At 38.5% G+C, this 15,860-nt stretch overlaps 2 protein-coding genes across 2 annotated transcripts; both read right to left on the minus strand.

Moving 5' to 3' along the window:
• Nucleotides 1-1,261: 1,261 nt before the first annotated feature.
• On the minus strand, nt 1,262-8,514 carry LOC137966672 (probable LRR receptor-like serine/threonine-protein kinase At1g67720). Its single transcript, XM_068813361.1, has 15 exons — nt 8,135-8,514; nt 6,539-7,073; nt 5,505-6,010; nt 5,272-5,404; nt 5,073-5,144; nt 4,927-4,995; nt 4,766-4,837; nt 4,550-4,618; nt 3,856-4,010; nt 3,516-3,757; nt 3,270-3,396; nt 3,130-3,198; nt 2,792-2,978; nt 2,525-2,660; nt 1,262-2,295 (listed from the first exon to the last, which is right to left on the minus strand). The coding sequence occupies exons 1-15, from the start codon at nt 8,196-8,198 to the stop codon at nt 1,960-1,962; spliced, it is 2,772 nt and encodes a 923-aa protein (XP_068669462.1). The 5' UTR covers nt 8,199-8,514; the 3' UTR covers nt 1,262-1,959.
• Nucleotides 8,515-9,124: 610 nt separating this feature from the next.
• Nucleotides 9,125-12,692, minus strand: LOC137966673 (nuclear transcription factor Y subunit B-like). The gene is made up of 6 exons (XM_068813362.1): nt 12,398-12,692; nt 12,045-12,281; nt 11,674-11,926; nt 11,483-11,560; nt 11,329-11,379; nt 9,125-9,459 (listed from the first exon to the last, which is right to left on the minus strand). The coding sequence occupies exons 2-3, from the start codon at nt 12,266-12,268 to the stop codon at nt 11,776-11,778; spliced, it is 375 nt and encodes a 124-aa protein (XP_068669463.1). The 5' UTR covers nt 12,269-12,281; nt 12,398-12,692; the 3' UTR covers nt 9,125-9,459; nt 11,329-11,379; nt 11,483-11,560; nt 11,674-11,775.
• Nucleotides 12,693-15,860: the final 3,168 nt, after the last annotated feature.

Below are 15,860 nucleotides of genomic sequence, written 5' to 3' on the forward strand. Positions count from 1 at the left end.
AAACAAGCTCCACGTGTTTGGTATCATCAGTTGCGTTAGTTTCTTATCACCTCTAGCTTCACCAACTCTCTATTTATCTCACACACAAGTATTACTATGATGTATATTTTATTCTATGTGGATGACATCATTATTATAAGAGACAATGATCAAGTTATGACAACATTTATTAGCCTTCTTGCTCAACGATTTTCACTCAAGGATCTTGGCTCCTTGACTTACTTTCTCAGGATTAAAGTTGTTCTTTATTCTCAAGGATTACTTTTGTCTCAACGCCAGTATATTTTGGATTTACTTGCTCGCATAGGCACGACAAATACAAAGCCTGTAACTACGCATTTTGTCACAACATCTACACTCATACTTTATTCTAGCATTCTAGCACGACACTCTGATCCATCTGAATATCAAACTATTGTTGGTAATCACCTATACTTATCTCTTACGCACCCTGACCTTACCTATGCGGTAAATAAGTTGTCTCTGTTTATGTATTGCCCTACTATTGATTACTGGGAATTGCCCTTATACTGACCACTGGGATTTGTCAAGCGATTGTTGCACTATCTTTGTGGGACTCTAGATCATGGTATTGTCCTATATCAACAATCCTCTTTATCTCTCCATGCATCCTCTGGTGCTGACTGGGCCAGAAACAATGATGATTTCATTTCCACCGGTGTATATCTTGTTTACCTAAGTTTGTAATCTTATATCTTGGAATTTTAAGAAGCAAAAGATTGTGGGTCAGTCCTTTATTGAGGCGAAATATTGCTTTGTTGCAACCACTGTAACTGAGATATGTTGGATCTGTTATCTTCTCACTAAACTTTGTTTTTTTCTTCCACAATAACCGATGTTTTATTGTGAAAATGTCGGTGTTATAAATTTGTGCTCCAATCCAGTATTTTACTCTCACATGAAACATGTTGTTTTGGATTACTACTTTATTCGCGAACAAGTTCAGAGTAGTATTCTTTGAGTTACTCATGTCTCCTCTACTGATCAGTTGGCTGATGCTCTTACCAAACCGCTTCCGTGAATACGTTTCCTCTTCTCGAAGACCAAGATTGGACTCTACTATCGAAGCTCCATCTTATGGGGGCATGATAGAGATAAAAGATAAGTTAAACTCAAATTGTACTCTGTATCCAGCTACCTCACGTAACTGAAGTTAAATATGAATTGTAAACTTCATCCCGTCATGCTATGGTGCTTTTTGTAAAACTATAAATACCTTCATACTTAATCGATGAAAGACATTAGTGAAAATTATTTTCTTCTCTGAACTATAGAAGCGACTCTGCACTTTTGCTAGCTCCTGATTTCTTCAAATTTAACCAGCGCCAAGGTTAATTAATGAAGAGAAATCCATGTGTCCTGGTTCATCCTCTCCCAATTCTCTTGTCTACCACTAGGAACAAAAACCAGTCTTGTTTCTTCTGAAAACAATAGGTTATGACCTTTCCGAGGTAAAAGCTGCAATCCACTTATCGACTGAATCTGTGGTTTCAAAACCAGTGCCGATTTTATAAAGGCCACCTAATCAGAAGCTCCACCAAGTTCAATTATTCCAGTTGTTTGAAGACGACCACCTCCAAGAGTACCAAGGGCCTAATTTGCAGCAACCGACGCATAAATACCAAAACTGCAACTCATCGAGCTCGATTGTGAGAATTTTACAACTAAATGAAGGGATCTACGAACTTACATCAAGGTTGCGAGAATTAATCAAGTTGACTTTGAAAGGCCATGAGTCGATTTTTCAAGTGTAATGGGTCGAGGCAAATATGTATCGTCTTCAACCTTCAATCTGTAATAATTTTATTCCCATTTCAAAGCCATAAAATGTCTCCTTTTCTTCACAAAAACAATAGGCGTTGGTTTCCTGCCAGGGCTCTCAACCACAGTGAGTACGATCCCATCCAGGCCACCTAATAAAACTTCCCGTTTGGGACATTATCGTGCAGTGGGTACTGCCACATGATCATCAAAGGAAGTACATGGCTCACACGCTGCGAAGTCCTGAGAATTGCCATCTGTGGGAGAATGTAGAGAACTCCTAGATAATGTGTCTGAGTTCCCATCTAGCCCTAATTGTGATCCCCTCTCAATAGAAACTGCTTCCTGGATCTCCTTGAGCACGTCTGATATGGATGGCCTCTGCCTCCCACTGGGTTGAACACACATCATCGCCTTCTCAGCAATTTTCCAGACTGACTGAATATCAAAGTTGTTCCGCAGAGACGGATCGATTATTCCATGGATGTTTCCACTTTCAATGTGCGACTTTGCCTGCAGAGGTCATGCAAACACAAGATAATACAAAGGGAAGTAAATTTGGCTGTGCACCAACTTAAAAACATGGAACCCTCTGTTTTCACATTTTTTTTAGCTGAAGATTATTTCTGAGGCACCCACCATATGGCCCCAGGGATGGCACAGCCTGCCTATGCAGGGATCCCATGGAGAGAAAAGGAAGACTAGTATCACCAATCCAGTAAAACAAAGAAAAGAGTTTTACCCATTGGACAATGTTCCGGAAGTTTGCACCAAAGCATTCATTAGATATTGCCTGTCTACCAGAAATTAGCTCAAGCAGAATGACACCAAAGCTATATACATCACTCTTGTCTGTTAACTGTTGTGTGACATAATACCTATCGCAAGAAAGACAAAATGCAACGAGCTCAGATCATGAATTCATTGTATACGAGTAAACAAGTAAACACATCCATTTCATGCAGATGCCTTATTTTGAACTCAGCTTATATATGCTATATTAACTTACTCTGGATCTAAATAACCAACAGTTCCTCGAACCACACTAGATACATGACTAGATCCCTCCACAGCAACCTTTGAGAGACCAAAATCTGAGACTTTTGCCCTCATGTGCTTGTCAAGAAGTATATTACTACTTTTTATATCCCTATGAATGACAGCTGGAACACACCCATTGTGAAGGTACTCCACACCTGAAAAGAGTTTTGAAAAATCAGTTTGCAATTGATTCCTGTTATATTAACAACATAAAAAACGTAGTGGATTGGGCCTTTGACTCAATGGCTACAAAAGTTTTCTAATATGAGGTATTGGGTTCAATTCTCATCAAATGTTTGTATTAACCTTTAGCAGCATCTTCAGCAATCTCAAGGCGCTTGATCCAACTGATGGTTCTCCCCCGAGTTGAGCTTCCTGGCAATATTGAATAGGGATGACACAGCATCACAAATGCATAGAATATAAAAGAACCTAACTGCACCTACCATAAAGGTGTTCCTTCAGAGTCCCATTGTGCATGAACTCATAAACAAGGACGTTTGCTCCTTCCTCTTGACAATACCCGAGAAATTGGACAAGATTTCTGTGGTGTATTCTTGAAAGAAGAGCAACCTGAATGACACAATTTTTTCGGTAAAACTTGGGTTGCATTAACAGTGCAGGAATTCCACTCAGAAAACACAGAAGGAATAAGAATTAGAATGAAGGTATAATGTGATATGAACAAATACCTCGTTGGAAAATTCTCTCTTTCCCTGGAAAGAATCCGTTGAGAGTACCTTGACTGCAATTTCATGTCCATCTTTTAGCCTCCCATAGTACACAACACCAAATCCCCCAGAACCAATTTGCTTCCCAAATCTTTCCGTTGCATTTTCAAGCTCCACCAAACGAAAGCAGTGGGCAGCTTCAGCACCAGCATCACTCAAGGAAGAGGTAAGCTTTTGGGCAGGTAGAACATCAGTAAGATTCTCTGTTGCATTACAACAACAAGATGAATATTTAATGTGGAGAGGTTTTTTACCATAGAAAATAAATGCACAGATTAGCATAAAGCCAGTCAAGATATACCTTCCTCAAAATATCTCTTCTTATTATGACATATGCATAAACAACATGTAAGGGCAACCAAAACCAAAGCAGATGCTCCAACTACTGCACCAATAATGATCTTTTTGTTCTTAGAAAGACCCTTGCTGCAATGGAGTCTTAAATTTCCAGAATAGCTGCATAACAAAATAAACTTGGTTCAGTCATTTACAAACTGATATAGTTTGGACTGACAAAATAGTTATATTGATACATGAGTGATATTTCACTGAAATGCAGGCAGCAGGAATGTCCTTGGTCAAAATTTGTGAATCTTTTAGTCAATATACATCTTTCAGTTTTTTGTTTCTGGGAAAAGTATGCTTTGCAACATAGTGAAATAATCCATAAGCCATTTCCATTTTAATCATTGGTATGTTCACGGGAGATCTGGGAAAAAAATTGATTGAGAATACTGGGGCTAACAGTATCATTTGAAAGGTTTCCCCTAAGAGGCCAATTACACATTGAAAACAGTGACAGTTATACAGCATAGGGTATTCCATGATTCTACCCATTTGTAAAGACTAATCAGACACAACTTGGTTGTGAGTGCTGCCAAAACAGCTGTATCCTTAGAAATATAAAGCAGAGAGTTTCATTTTTTTTTCCATCCTTATTCTAGGAGGAAACATATGAGTCAAAATGGATTAACTGCAAAGAAGCCAATACCCACCTAAAATCTACACCCCTTGTTAGAAGGGAACAGGGTACTGGTCCCGATAATAAATTGTTCTGCACGTACCTGAAACAAAGATAGATTGACAAGTAATATTGTTAGCACAGAGTTTACCAGATCTAAGTCAGGGATCCACTAAGAAGGTAAGATAACTGAAAAGCTCAAAATAAATAAAATCTTGAATTCATCTAGTATAAAGTTACTTATTCTTACAACTGACTTAAATTTTGGAGGTTCAACAAGGATGATGGTACAGCTCCAGTCAAGCGATTGTTTTCAAGATGACTACAGTAAAAACCAATGTCATTATTTGAACACTTTTAAATGTTTATAATCATAAGAAAACCATAAACTGAAAAGCCAAAGACATTTACATGCTCTCCAAATATATAGCCCCACTAAAATCAGGAATTGGACCCACCAATGAGTTCCCATCAAGCCAGCTGAACAGAAAATTATACAGTTAGAGAAGAAATAGAAAGGATCCAAGGTGTGCAAAATTAACAACCACAGTACTCACAGCTCCACTAAGCCTGTCAACTTGGTTAGCTCTATAGGTATATTCCCAGTCAAATTCTTCCTTGACAGGACACTGCAGAGATACAAGAAGATTAAAAGTGCCAAGTCAGTTCTGACAATCTTCATAAAACTGACCTAGAAATTTGGAGGGTCAAACAGGTCAAACAAAAGCAATGGATCCAAGTTGCCATCTTACGGACATTTTGATAATCTTCGGCTGTGGGTCCAAGTTGCATTGCACCCATGTCCACGGAATTGGCAGGCAGGGATCTCCACCTTCTTGAGCCCAATCAGCATTTGAGTATTGTGAAATCAAGCTTGTCATTGTAGCAGCTGTACTTCAAAAAAAAAAAAAAACTCCCATCAGAGACTTACCAAAACATACTTTGGATCACACAATTAAAAACCAGACAGTAAGAATTCAGGCTATTACAATCCACAGATCCCAAATTTATCGGCAAGTATTTGCTTATCTCCATAGCATTCAACAGGGGTCCACGGGATGAGTCAGATGTGTTTACAAATGAGAATGACAAGACAAAAGGGAGAGTTAAATTGGGGAAGCCTGGCTCGTATAATCGATATCTTCCTTGAGCATTTTCTTCAATATTAACATCAGCTTTATTTAGTTCAGGGTGCTGTGGCAGGCGTAGCCTGAATTTTCTGATCTCATTTGGATCCAAATCTTCAATCTCAGCAAAGTAGCAGACCGCCCAACCATTCCCTGGGAAACCATCCAGGTTCAATCGGTAATTTAAATTGCCACCTGCACCGACCACGGCTGTCTGCATTACTTTCTGTGGTGGTCTTTCATATCTGTTAGCATCAATTGGCATTGTGGTTGAGACATTAATTGTTCCACGGGCAACATCAACTAAGTAGTTTGCTTTCTTCAGAGTGTCTGATTGCCATATTCGATCAAATGGATCATCAGGATACCTGATCAGATAGACATATCCTGTTAGTAGGAAAGATATTGGTAGTGCTAATCAAATTTTGGACAACTAAAGCCAACAAAATTACCATTAAAGATATAAATTTCAGTAATTAGGAAACTGACATTTTCAACTTCTGTTTTTGTTCCATGAATGGTACAAGAAGCAGAAATTAAAGTCAGCAAAGCAAAAGTGAAAAGTATCTTGCTATTTTCAGCCCGTCATTTTCGGTTTATGTCACCATGAACACATGTTTTTATTTCTCAATGGAACGCTCAAATGGATGAATATACTCACAGCATGGTGAAGAATGCTGAAGCTTTTTATTTTTCAAAGGCCAGATTAGGGCCAAGGGTACTAAAATCTAAAAGTCTTTTACACTTCTTAGGAAAACATTCCTGTGGAGATTTAGGTTGTACATGTCTTAGGGAATGCTCAGAGGCAACTGACATCAAAGTTTTGACAAGCTCAGTTATGTCAGGATAGTTGAGAATCCAACCCAAAATGCAAAATATTATGGATTTGAGAATACCTGACAGGTTCTGGACTCCATGCGCCAAAGTTAATCCTTGCTGAGACACTAAGATAAAATTCAGTTTCATCATCTGTTAAATACATTGAATCATTGAACTGGCGAAGCTCAAGAGTGGAAATAAATGGCTGTCCTGTGGTCGCATTAGATAGACAGACACTAATTGTTGAAGACATTGGCAAAATGATAAGCTCTCGAGTCTCCAAGGTATTAGCATCAGATATGACCACTGTCCACCAATGTGTGGACCCCAGGGAGAGATCAAATTTCGGAAAAACATTACTACTGTCAAAATTCCCATACAAGAAGGTTGCTCTTATGAGGTACCGTGTCCTTGATTTCACATTCAAGTTATAACAGTACTTCCTGTTATCATCAGGGGGGAAGTACCTAAGAGTTGTATATTGTCTTCGGGTCTCACCAGTGACAGATATGTTAGCTGTTTGACCAAAAATGAATTGGTCGTCTGAAACCCACTCAAGTCCAATTTCATCCGTATAATTCCCAGTGCCACCACAATCAATGCTCACAAAACCTGCTCCCACAAAATTAAGAAATTCTGTTTATCAGAATATGGTGACCTCAAGCATACTCAAATTGTACACAACAGTGAAGTAGTAAATTGCGAAAAATAGGTCATTGATATTCAACTAAATAAGCATGAAGGAAGAAGAAATCTCTCTTCTTTTGGAAGCGCATATGATATAAACCAAATACTGGTTGATTATGTTCTAAAAATGAAAAGACAACAATAAAACTTTGAACAAAGAAAAAATCAATTCAGCAAAAACTAGTTGGTATGAAAACTGTGGTAGTCCACCCATGTTAATATTATGACAACTGTAGTGCCTCTATGTGTATGCATCAGAGATTCAGAAGAGCCTGCAACTTTGATTTTCTAAAAAGGGTTAAAAAATTTGGTTTGTTTATAAAGGTGTACATATTTACTGGAGAGATTGATGGTCATGAAATACTATCATGTTGTGCTTTATTTACTATCTGTGCAACACCAAGTTTGCTAGGTATATTAAGGTTTGTGCGGTTGGTGTTCCCTGTGAATTGTGGTAGCGAAAAGATAGTTATTTGAAGTCGTAAATCCATCGTTATCTACAATTAGACGCCAAGACATCTAGTTTGATGAGTCGGGAGACTAAAAACCTGACCTTCGAAGAGTATGAATTTACCCTTTAAATGAAGATCAAAACCAAAACTGATGACAGAGATACTTAGTGAAGCAAATTCTGCCGACTAAATACTCTCTCACTAAAAACGGAGGTAGGTGGACGTTCCACGTCGATTCGAAATCTTGTATACACAAATAATAACTAAAGCCACTCAAAAGTTCGTCGCTTAGTTAAAACTTGTAGAAATGTTGCTGTTCTTCCTCGTTCAGAACTAGTTTACTTCTCTTCGTTTGGTTAAGCAGGTTCGATGCAAGCTGGAGTATAAAAATTTTGGGTTCCTTGATGTCTTCCGCTTAAAACTAAAAAGACACCCTCTTCAAAAACTCAATATGTCATTGTGAAGAACACAAAAAAGCCCCAGAAAAAAGTAAACTACACAGAAAGAGAGTGAAACTCATGAGGAGAAGCTTACCGGGAATTTGAGCTCTGGCGTTCAGAAAAAAATAAGGAAGGAAAAGGAAGAGAAGCGACGCCATTTTGCAAAGCAGAGAGAAAAACGAGAATAGGGGAAAAGAGAAAGAGAGTCTCTTTCTGTGAATGTCCGCTTTAGATAAAGTGGGATAAGCAGCAAAATGGCGATATGATATGATTCTTTTGAAAGAAATTTGCTTTGTGTTACGGTCTGACGAAGTGGGAAGGACTGTGTCAGTCCCCCAGTCTCGTGGGCCCCTCTTAACTGATTTCTTCCTTCTGGTTCTACTCTCGTCCCCAGATGTTCGTTCGAAGACTTCCAACGACGCCAGTCTCCGGAGATTCTTCCCCCGATAACTACACCTGCACCGCACTCTTTTGGTTTTTTTCAATTATTTTTTCTTCACAGTTCACACATGACACGACGCAAAGCCCACTCCCAATAACAGAAAGATTTGAATACTCGACGAAGGTAACAATTCAGATAAAACTCTTTTAAGTTCACACCTGACCTGACCGCGATGAATCAGACAGGTAACTTTTGAGAGAATGGAATCCAAGTAGAGGAATTTGGTTTTGTGATAAAACTCGGAAATTTCTTCCTCAATTCAGATAAAACTCTTTTAAGTTCACACCTGACCTGACCGCGATGAATCAGACAGGTAACTTTTGAGAGAAAGGAATTCGAGTAGAGGAATTTGGTTTTGTGTTAAAACTCTGGAAATTTCTTCCTCAGGTCATAGTGACGAAAACCGTGTCGTTTCTTTAGTCGTGAAAAACGACGATGTAGTAAGCGCTGGCAGTGCTTTTTCCCTTGTCAAGTCATGAAGAATTTGACCTTACAAAGCACCCACTGTGGATGTCTTCTGGACGAAGCAACAACCCCTTGCGGGCATGTTAATGATAGAGAGATTTGCAATCCCTGGGTGCTTGTAACAATCGAGTACTGCATAGAAAAAACTAAAAAGGCAGCTGTATACCAGCTCAAACAAAAACAAAAAGATGACTTTTATATATGAATAGAAGTTAGCAACATTCAGCGGTCCAAATATCACTTCACAGAGTAAATCACACCCCTAAGTGGGCGTACACACCGAAATTTAAAAGCCAAATTCGATTTATATGTGATCCATTCACGCTCTTTGAGATGAGTTTATGAACAGAGACAAACGCTTCATCACACAGACCTCGAGAGGACAACGAGTTCGATATTGCGCTCCAACCGATGAGAAAAGCAAGGACGCCCAGTCAAGCACAAGGGACCCTCAGGTGTGCCTCTATTTACTCCGCTCCATGCATAGGCACCATAACATGTTGGGCCTGTGTCTGCAATGACATGAGTCAAAATCATCAGCTTTTACGTGTTTTCTTTTCGGAAAACTACTCAAGAATATGCTACGATAATGGCCAATGTCTCTAATCACCACGTTGAACTTTCTCTACCCTTGATTGGTTTTTCCTTGTAACATTACATGCTACATTAACCACGGCTCTGTCACCTTATTCAGCATTCCTAATTTATGCCTGCTTCTATATCAACGCATCTGGGAAAACCTACAGCCAGGTTTCAAAAAATTCCCAGCAAAACAATTTACAACTGTAAAGCAAGCAAGATTAGTTAATTTGAAACAACTCTCTGATAATGTTTTATAGGTCATTCAAAACGAACCTTTTGATATAATAGTAGAAAGAAAATAAAATGACAAAAGAAATCACAAACAAGAACAAAATAAGTGTACTGGAAGATAAGTATGCCTCACAGTGTCCATTGAGTTGTTAGCAAATAAATGATAGAAAGAGGAACAATCATTCTAATCAGCATGTTAAATACACACAAAGGTTTTATGCTGAATATTTAATTAATGCAAATGGCTTCGATCATCTGAAAAAGGGCTAGAAAGAATATAAGATTGCTTTTTTGGCCATTTAGTTGACAAATACCCTCTTGCAAGTACAAATAACAACAACAACAACAACAACAATAATAATAATAATAATAATAATAATAATAATAATAATAATAATAATAATAATAATAATAATAATAATAATAATAATAATAATGCAATTGATCTTCCACAGAAACGCCAGAAAGTGAGGGTCTATCGAACCTAAAATCAAAAGGACCACAAAACAAAAAAGCATATCAACAAGGTCGCTAATAAATTTTCATAACAGAAAGCTTAGTGATTGAGGAATAACATGTCCAAAAGAGTATGAAGTGTGAATAGCCATTTTTTATTATATTAAATGATTTCTATCATTATAAAAATATTGTCAGCTGATACCGAAACTCTTCTGCACCTCTCAAAAACCTCCATCCCAACAACCTATAGGCACCCAATTTCATGTTAATCATATCAAACAAAACCTGTGAAAAAACTAGATCTACAATTGTTCATCTCTTCCAATTAAAACTAGAAAATAAACTCTTCCTAAGGGCCTGTTAGTGCACATGAAAGTTGTAAGAGAATTGACTTTCTCAAGAAAATTCGAAATAATGAACCAGTTAAAAGCAATGTTATCAAAACTAGCCCCAGCCATTGACCCAATGAGGTGACCAGGTTCAGTTTAAGCGGTTTAACAGTAAAAGTGCCAGTAGCTGAACCGGTGCTAACATTATTTTTAGAAAAAAATTAAAAATTACTGTCAGGGAAAGGCCCCTCTAGAAAGTAAAATTATAGATTAATACAAAAAATCTAGAGTCTTAGATCCAAGGGTATTAATCACATATAATGAAAAACATAAAGTCATAGCAAACAAAGTTTGCCATATTCCTCCAGAATTTTAGTCAACTGGAGACTTCAGTAAAGTACAAGAACATATGAACAGAGACCAAATCATAACAGATGCTGGAGACTTCAGTAAAGTGCAAGAACATATGAACAGAGACCAAATCATAACAGATTCTGGAGACTTCAGTAAAGTACAAGAACATATGAACAGAGACCAAATCATAACAGATGCTGGAGACTTCAGTAAAGTACAAGAACATATGAACAGAGACCAAATCATAACAGATGCTGGAGACTTCAGTAAAGTACAAGAACATATGAACAGAGACCAAATCATAACAGATGAAATCTGCTCCGAGCAGTGTACAAAATGTGAAATAACTAAAGCACAGCGTTTGAAGCAATGAGTGAATAAGGAAAAAATCAACGAGATGAAGACAGCTAAATGAACAAATTGTACCTGTGGCTGTGTATAGTTCATGCCTTGGGTAAAAGAGCCCTGATAGCCAGTCTGCATAATTTATCAGTGGCATACAAGGTAGTAAAATACACGCAAATTCTTCCAGGAAAAAGCAGATGCAAAAATGCACAAGTCAGCGAAAGCTAGGCTTTACCTGATTTTCAGAACCCGTTAGAATTCCATCTCTTTTAGTGGACCCATCCCCAACTTTGCCGGGCCCTTTACTGTCACCCTGTGAAGATTTTTGTACAGAAAAGGCAAGGTAAAATGACGGAATTTGAAGTGACATATGATAATAAATATGTAAAAATGGAATGAACAACACAAAAGAAAGCATTCATTTACCTCCATCTGAGTTTACCGAAATATTGAATCGCAACCCGAAATTGAGTGAAAAAACCAATGTCAGTCCAACATTTCCTGAAAGAACATAAACTCTAGTGTTGATTATAGATGGATCTGACAAACCTCTCTGAACTTGTTCAAGTAAATCCTAAGCGGTTCAACATAATCCTCGAAACCCAACGTCGCCATTGCCCACAGCAAATCGTCACCGTTAATCGTCTTACGCTTCTCCCTCTGGCACTTCTCACTCGCCCTGCAAATGAAGAAAACATAGCGAGAGATTTAATTTTTTTTTTTTAAAATGGCCTCTTCAAGAAATTACAACGAAAGAAGAAAACAATATAAAACAACTTTTCATATATTTGACTTACTCGCTTGTAATAAAGCTGATGAACTCAGACACGCACTCCTGGACAGTCTCTTTGGCGTCTTTGGCGATCTTGCCATTAGCCGGGAGCGCTTTCTTCATGATTCGGCTAATGTTGGCAATAGGAAGGTAACGATCTTGCTCCCTCACATTGGATAAGGAGCCTCGAGGACTCTGCTCCCCGCTCTCGTGGCTTCCACCACCCGGGCTGGCTGGAACCTCCGCCATCGGCAACGAAACCCTAACTCCGAAACCCTATCTGGTGAGTACGGAAACCCTAACCCTAGATTTGGAGTCGCCATGAACCGGGAAAAAAATCGGAAGAAAGCAGAAGAAGAGGAGAGGAGGAAGCGATACCTGTGAATCTTGAATTTGGCGCGCGAAGGCGGTGAAGCAAGATTTGTTTGTAAGTTTTTTTTTTTTTTTTTTTTTTTTTCGAGGAGGGGAGAGGGGGTTGGTTGAGAGAGAAAGAGGGGGGAAAGATCGGAGGGTGGAGAAGAGTGGAAAAAGGAGACGCCTGGGATGAAAGAGGAGACGACTGCTTCCTTATCTTCACCGTTGGTTCCCTAAAACCCCGTTTTCTCGGCCATACCAGCCTCCAATTACATCCCGATTCTCACTTCCGCCTTTCCTCCTCTTCCAGGCCACTCAATGACGAGAGGCTGTAACGTGCGAAGCGCGCAAAAGTCGACCGAACCCACAGAGTGAGAAGCATCTAAGAAGCTCTCTGCCTCTTATTCTAAGTAGCAACTAGAGCAATGGTTAGGATTCGGATAAGAATTAGTTTTGGTTATTAATTGGAATACAGAGTGAAAATCCAAATTTGACCCTTAGCCTTTGCACGTAGGAGTAGCCTTGAGCCAAACTGATTCGCAAGCCACTTAGTGCTCAACTCAACTCAGTTATCACTCAAGTTTGACTCAAACTCAAACTTAAAATAAAGCTTGTTAAGTATAACAAATTGAGCTCGAATTTTTCAAACTCGGTTTGCGAGTTTGTAAACCGACTCATTAACATATATTTTCTTACAAAACTATTTTTATCCTAATTATTCTCGTTAATTCCATATTTAGTTGGTTAAGGATTGCTCTAAGTTACCTCAAAGACAATCAATCGTTTAACCTTTTCGGGTTCCTCAACATCTGGTGTTGTTGCTTGCCAATAAAATATACGCTATTGAAGGAAAAGTTTGCTCATTAATTAAATCTACTAAGTTGTCTTGGACTCTTCATTGTACTAAATTCATCGCCAAATTTTTTTTATTTTTTTTTGTAATTTTTTATTGCATAGTTCTAACTATATGTTGTGCTCAAACTTGACTCAATCTCGAGCTTGAACTCATTTAAAATTTTTGAGCTAAGTTAAAGTTCAATTTAAGGCTCGATGCGGAGTTCGAGTACGAAGTCTTCAAAGTCAAGTCAAATTAAACCTGCATAGGTTCAAGTTTGGCTCTATCGATTGCCACCCCTAAGCCACACTCGAATTGTTCTACTAAAAAAAAAGTTAAATTAGAATATTAAATTAAATATAAACTATGATAAATACAGAAATATATAAAAAATTATGTCATTAATTGAAAATCTAACTTGTCTGAGAGTTGTTAGTGCACAGGGAATGTAATGGTAAAAAGTGCATTACCTAGAGAATTCACTTTCACTCGTTCTTATAAAAAACAAGCGAAAGTAAATTCCTCTCCTTCACGTGAGAACTTCTATCCGGAGAAACTCATCTTCTCGTTTTCTTCAAAAACGATGCATCTTTGATCTCAAGCAGCTGAAACTTTTCTCTATACGTGCTTCTTCCGCCTCGAACTATGGAGGATGGGAGAATCTCATGTCCTGTTCGGGTTCTAACACTTTCTTTGAGTTGTTCAAGCTACCTGGTTTCTCGTTTCATCGATGACCTAAAGCAGGTTTTCATGTTTATTCTGGGATTTGTTGCTTCGCTGGCGATTTCTAGAGTCAGGTACTCGTCAATGGCAGTTTTTCCAGGGACAGTTGTTGTTTTCGTTCTTGGGTTTTCAGTTGGAATCTCTAGTCATGTATATAAGGCGTTTTAAATGGCCAGAATAAAGTTAGGAGTTTTTATGAGGAAATTAAGATGTTGGGCAGTTTCTTGAGTGGTTTGGAAGGTAAATCTGGAAGAGTTCTTGATAGGAGTTTATTTCTGTAAAATTCAGCTGAATAGAATCCTTCAAAATGTAAAAGATAGTACTGAGCAGGAATCTGTTGAGCAATTGGAATCAATAGACGGATATAAATAGACTACTATTGATGCAACTCATGGGAGCAATCTGCCAAACTCGAATTGATCTTCATCTTCATATCATGCATCTACATGATCTTCATTTTTTAAATAGGTGTTAGTGTGGACAATTCATGTTCGAAATATTCAAAATAGGGTGTTAGTGTAGACAAGTTCATCTTCATCTTCATTTTCGAAATTTAAAACCATTGATTTTATTAATTATAAAAATGAGTTAATTAAACCAAGTGTTTGAGTTAGTAATATTTTAATTACCACTATTAAATCACTAATATAATAGAGTAAATAAAAATAAATATGATTAATGAATAAAAAAGTATTATATTAATAACATAAGATAGATTTTTTACATGGTATTAATTAATAATATATTTTCACAAAATTAAAGTAATTAATTAATCAAATGCATACTTTTATTATATTTTATTTACCAGAGACTTAAGTATGAAGTTTAATATGAAGTAATTAAATATGAAGTTTATTGGCCTGGGTTGACTCGATTCGGTCCACCCGGTCCGGCGTGAGACTCAACTTACTGCGCTGACGCTGATTAAATTTTCCTGACTTAGGAAAATTTAATCGGAACTCGTCTTCTTCCTTTTGCAGTTCCCGAACATTGCGGTCGTCGATTGCGAAAGTGGATCCTTTTCTCACGACACCGACGAAGGCGGGCGACGGTTGTCTCCTGCCCTTCTCACGGCACCGACGGAGTCGCCTGCTTTTTCGGTGGTGAATCGCAGCCCATTGGGGCTTCGCTGCCTGGAGAGTTTCTGAGACAGAGGGCTCTTGGAAACGTGTGAGTCGCTGTTTCTCAGCCCCCCGGAACAGAGACCCCTTGCTGAAATTTTGCCTACAGCACCGACGAAATCTCCTGCTTCTCCGGTGACGAAGAGAGGGAGCAGCGACGTCAGGAGCGCAGGGAGATGAAAGAAGGGGTGTGGGAGAGAGGGAGGAAAAAAGGGAAATGAGGAAGCGCAAGCGAGGGGGGGGGGGGGGGAACCAAGCCGCGCGCATCCTTCATCTCGAAGAAGATAAAAAATGGTCTTCAACGAGATGAAGAATTTTAAAACGTGGAGATGAAGGACCGATTCATCCCCAACATCCAGATGAAATGACATCTGCGCTCCACTAATGACTTCAACTGATGAAGGGCATCATGCGGTTGATCTTCATCTAGGACTTCAAGTTGACTAACCCCCCCCCCCCCCCCCCCACCCCCAAAAGGAACTGAAGAACTGAGTTTGAATTTGGCATCTGGGTTTAGGAATGATAAGATTACCAATGGTGTTGCATCTCGGACTTCAAGTTGACTAACCCCCCCACCCCCAAAAGGAACTGAAGAACTGAGTTTGAATTTGGCATCTGGGTTTAGGAATGATAAGATTACCAATGGTGTTGCTCGATCAAAGAAGGAGCAAACATCGGAAAGCTCTGAGCTGCAAAGCAACTCTACTAGTTCATTCTCAGACAACGATGTGCTTATTGATCTGAAAAATGATTTAAATTGCAGAGTAAATGATGGAGGTTTGAGAACGATGGATAATTTGTAGGATTA

The sequence above is a fragment of the Aristolochia californica genome, unplaced genomic scaffold (genome assembly GCF_029961685.1).
Source record: "Aristolochia californica isolate CCGP_79_NKW_82.1479 unplaced genomic scaffold, dmAriCali1.0.hap1 SCAF_5, whole genome shotgun sequence".
NCBI classification, from domain to species: domain Eukaryota; kingdom Viridiplantae; phylum Streptophyta; class Magnoliopsida; order Piperales; family Aristolochiaceae; genus Aristolochia; species Aristolochia californica.

What these genes read in the sequence shown, in the direction of transcription:
- LOC137966672 (XM_068813361.1), bottom strand. Translation starts at nt 8,198, where the DNA reads ATGGCGTCGCTTCTCTTCCTTTTCCTTCCTTATTTTTTTCTGAACGCC. An exon ending in AAATTTGGGATCTGTGGATT is followed by an intron (nt 5,405 to 5,504) that starts GTAATAGCCTGA and finishes TTTGAAGTACAG; the next exon opens with CTGCTACAATGACAAGCTTG. An exon ending in GTTGGTTATTTAGATCCAGA is followed by an intron (nt 2,661 to 2,791) that starts GTAAGTTAATAT and finishes TTCTTGCGATAG; the next exon opens with GTATTATGTCACACAACAGT.
- LOC137966673 (XM_068813362.1), bottom strand. Translation starts at nt 12,268, where the DNA reads ATGGCGGAGGTTCCAGCCAGCCCGGGTGGTGGAAGCCACGAGAGCGGG. An exon ending in ATCAGCTTTATTACAAGCGA is followed by an intron (nt 11,927 to 12,044) that starts GTAAGTCAAATA and finishes CTTCATTTGCAG; the next exon opens with GGCGAGTGAGAAGTGCCAGA.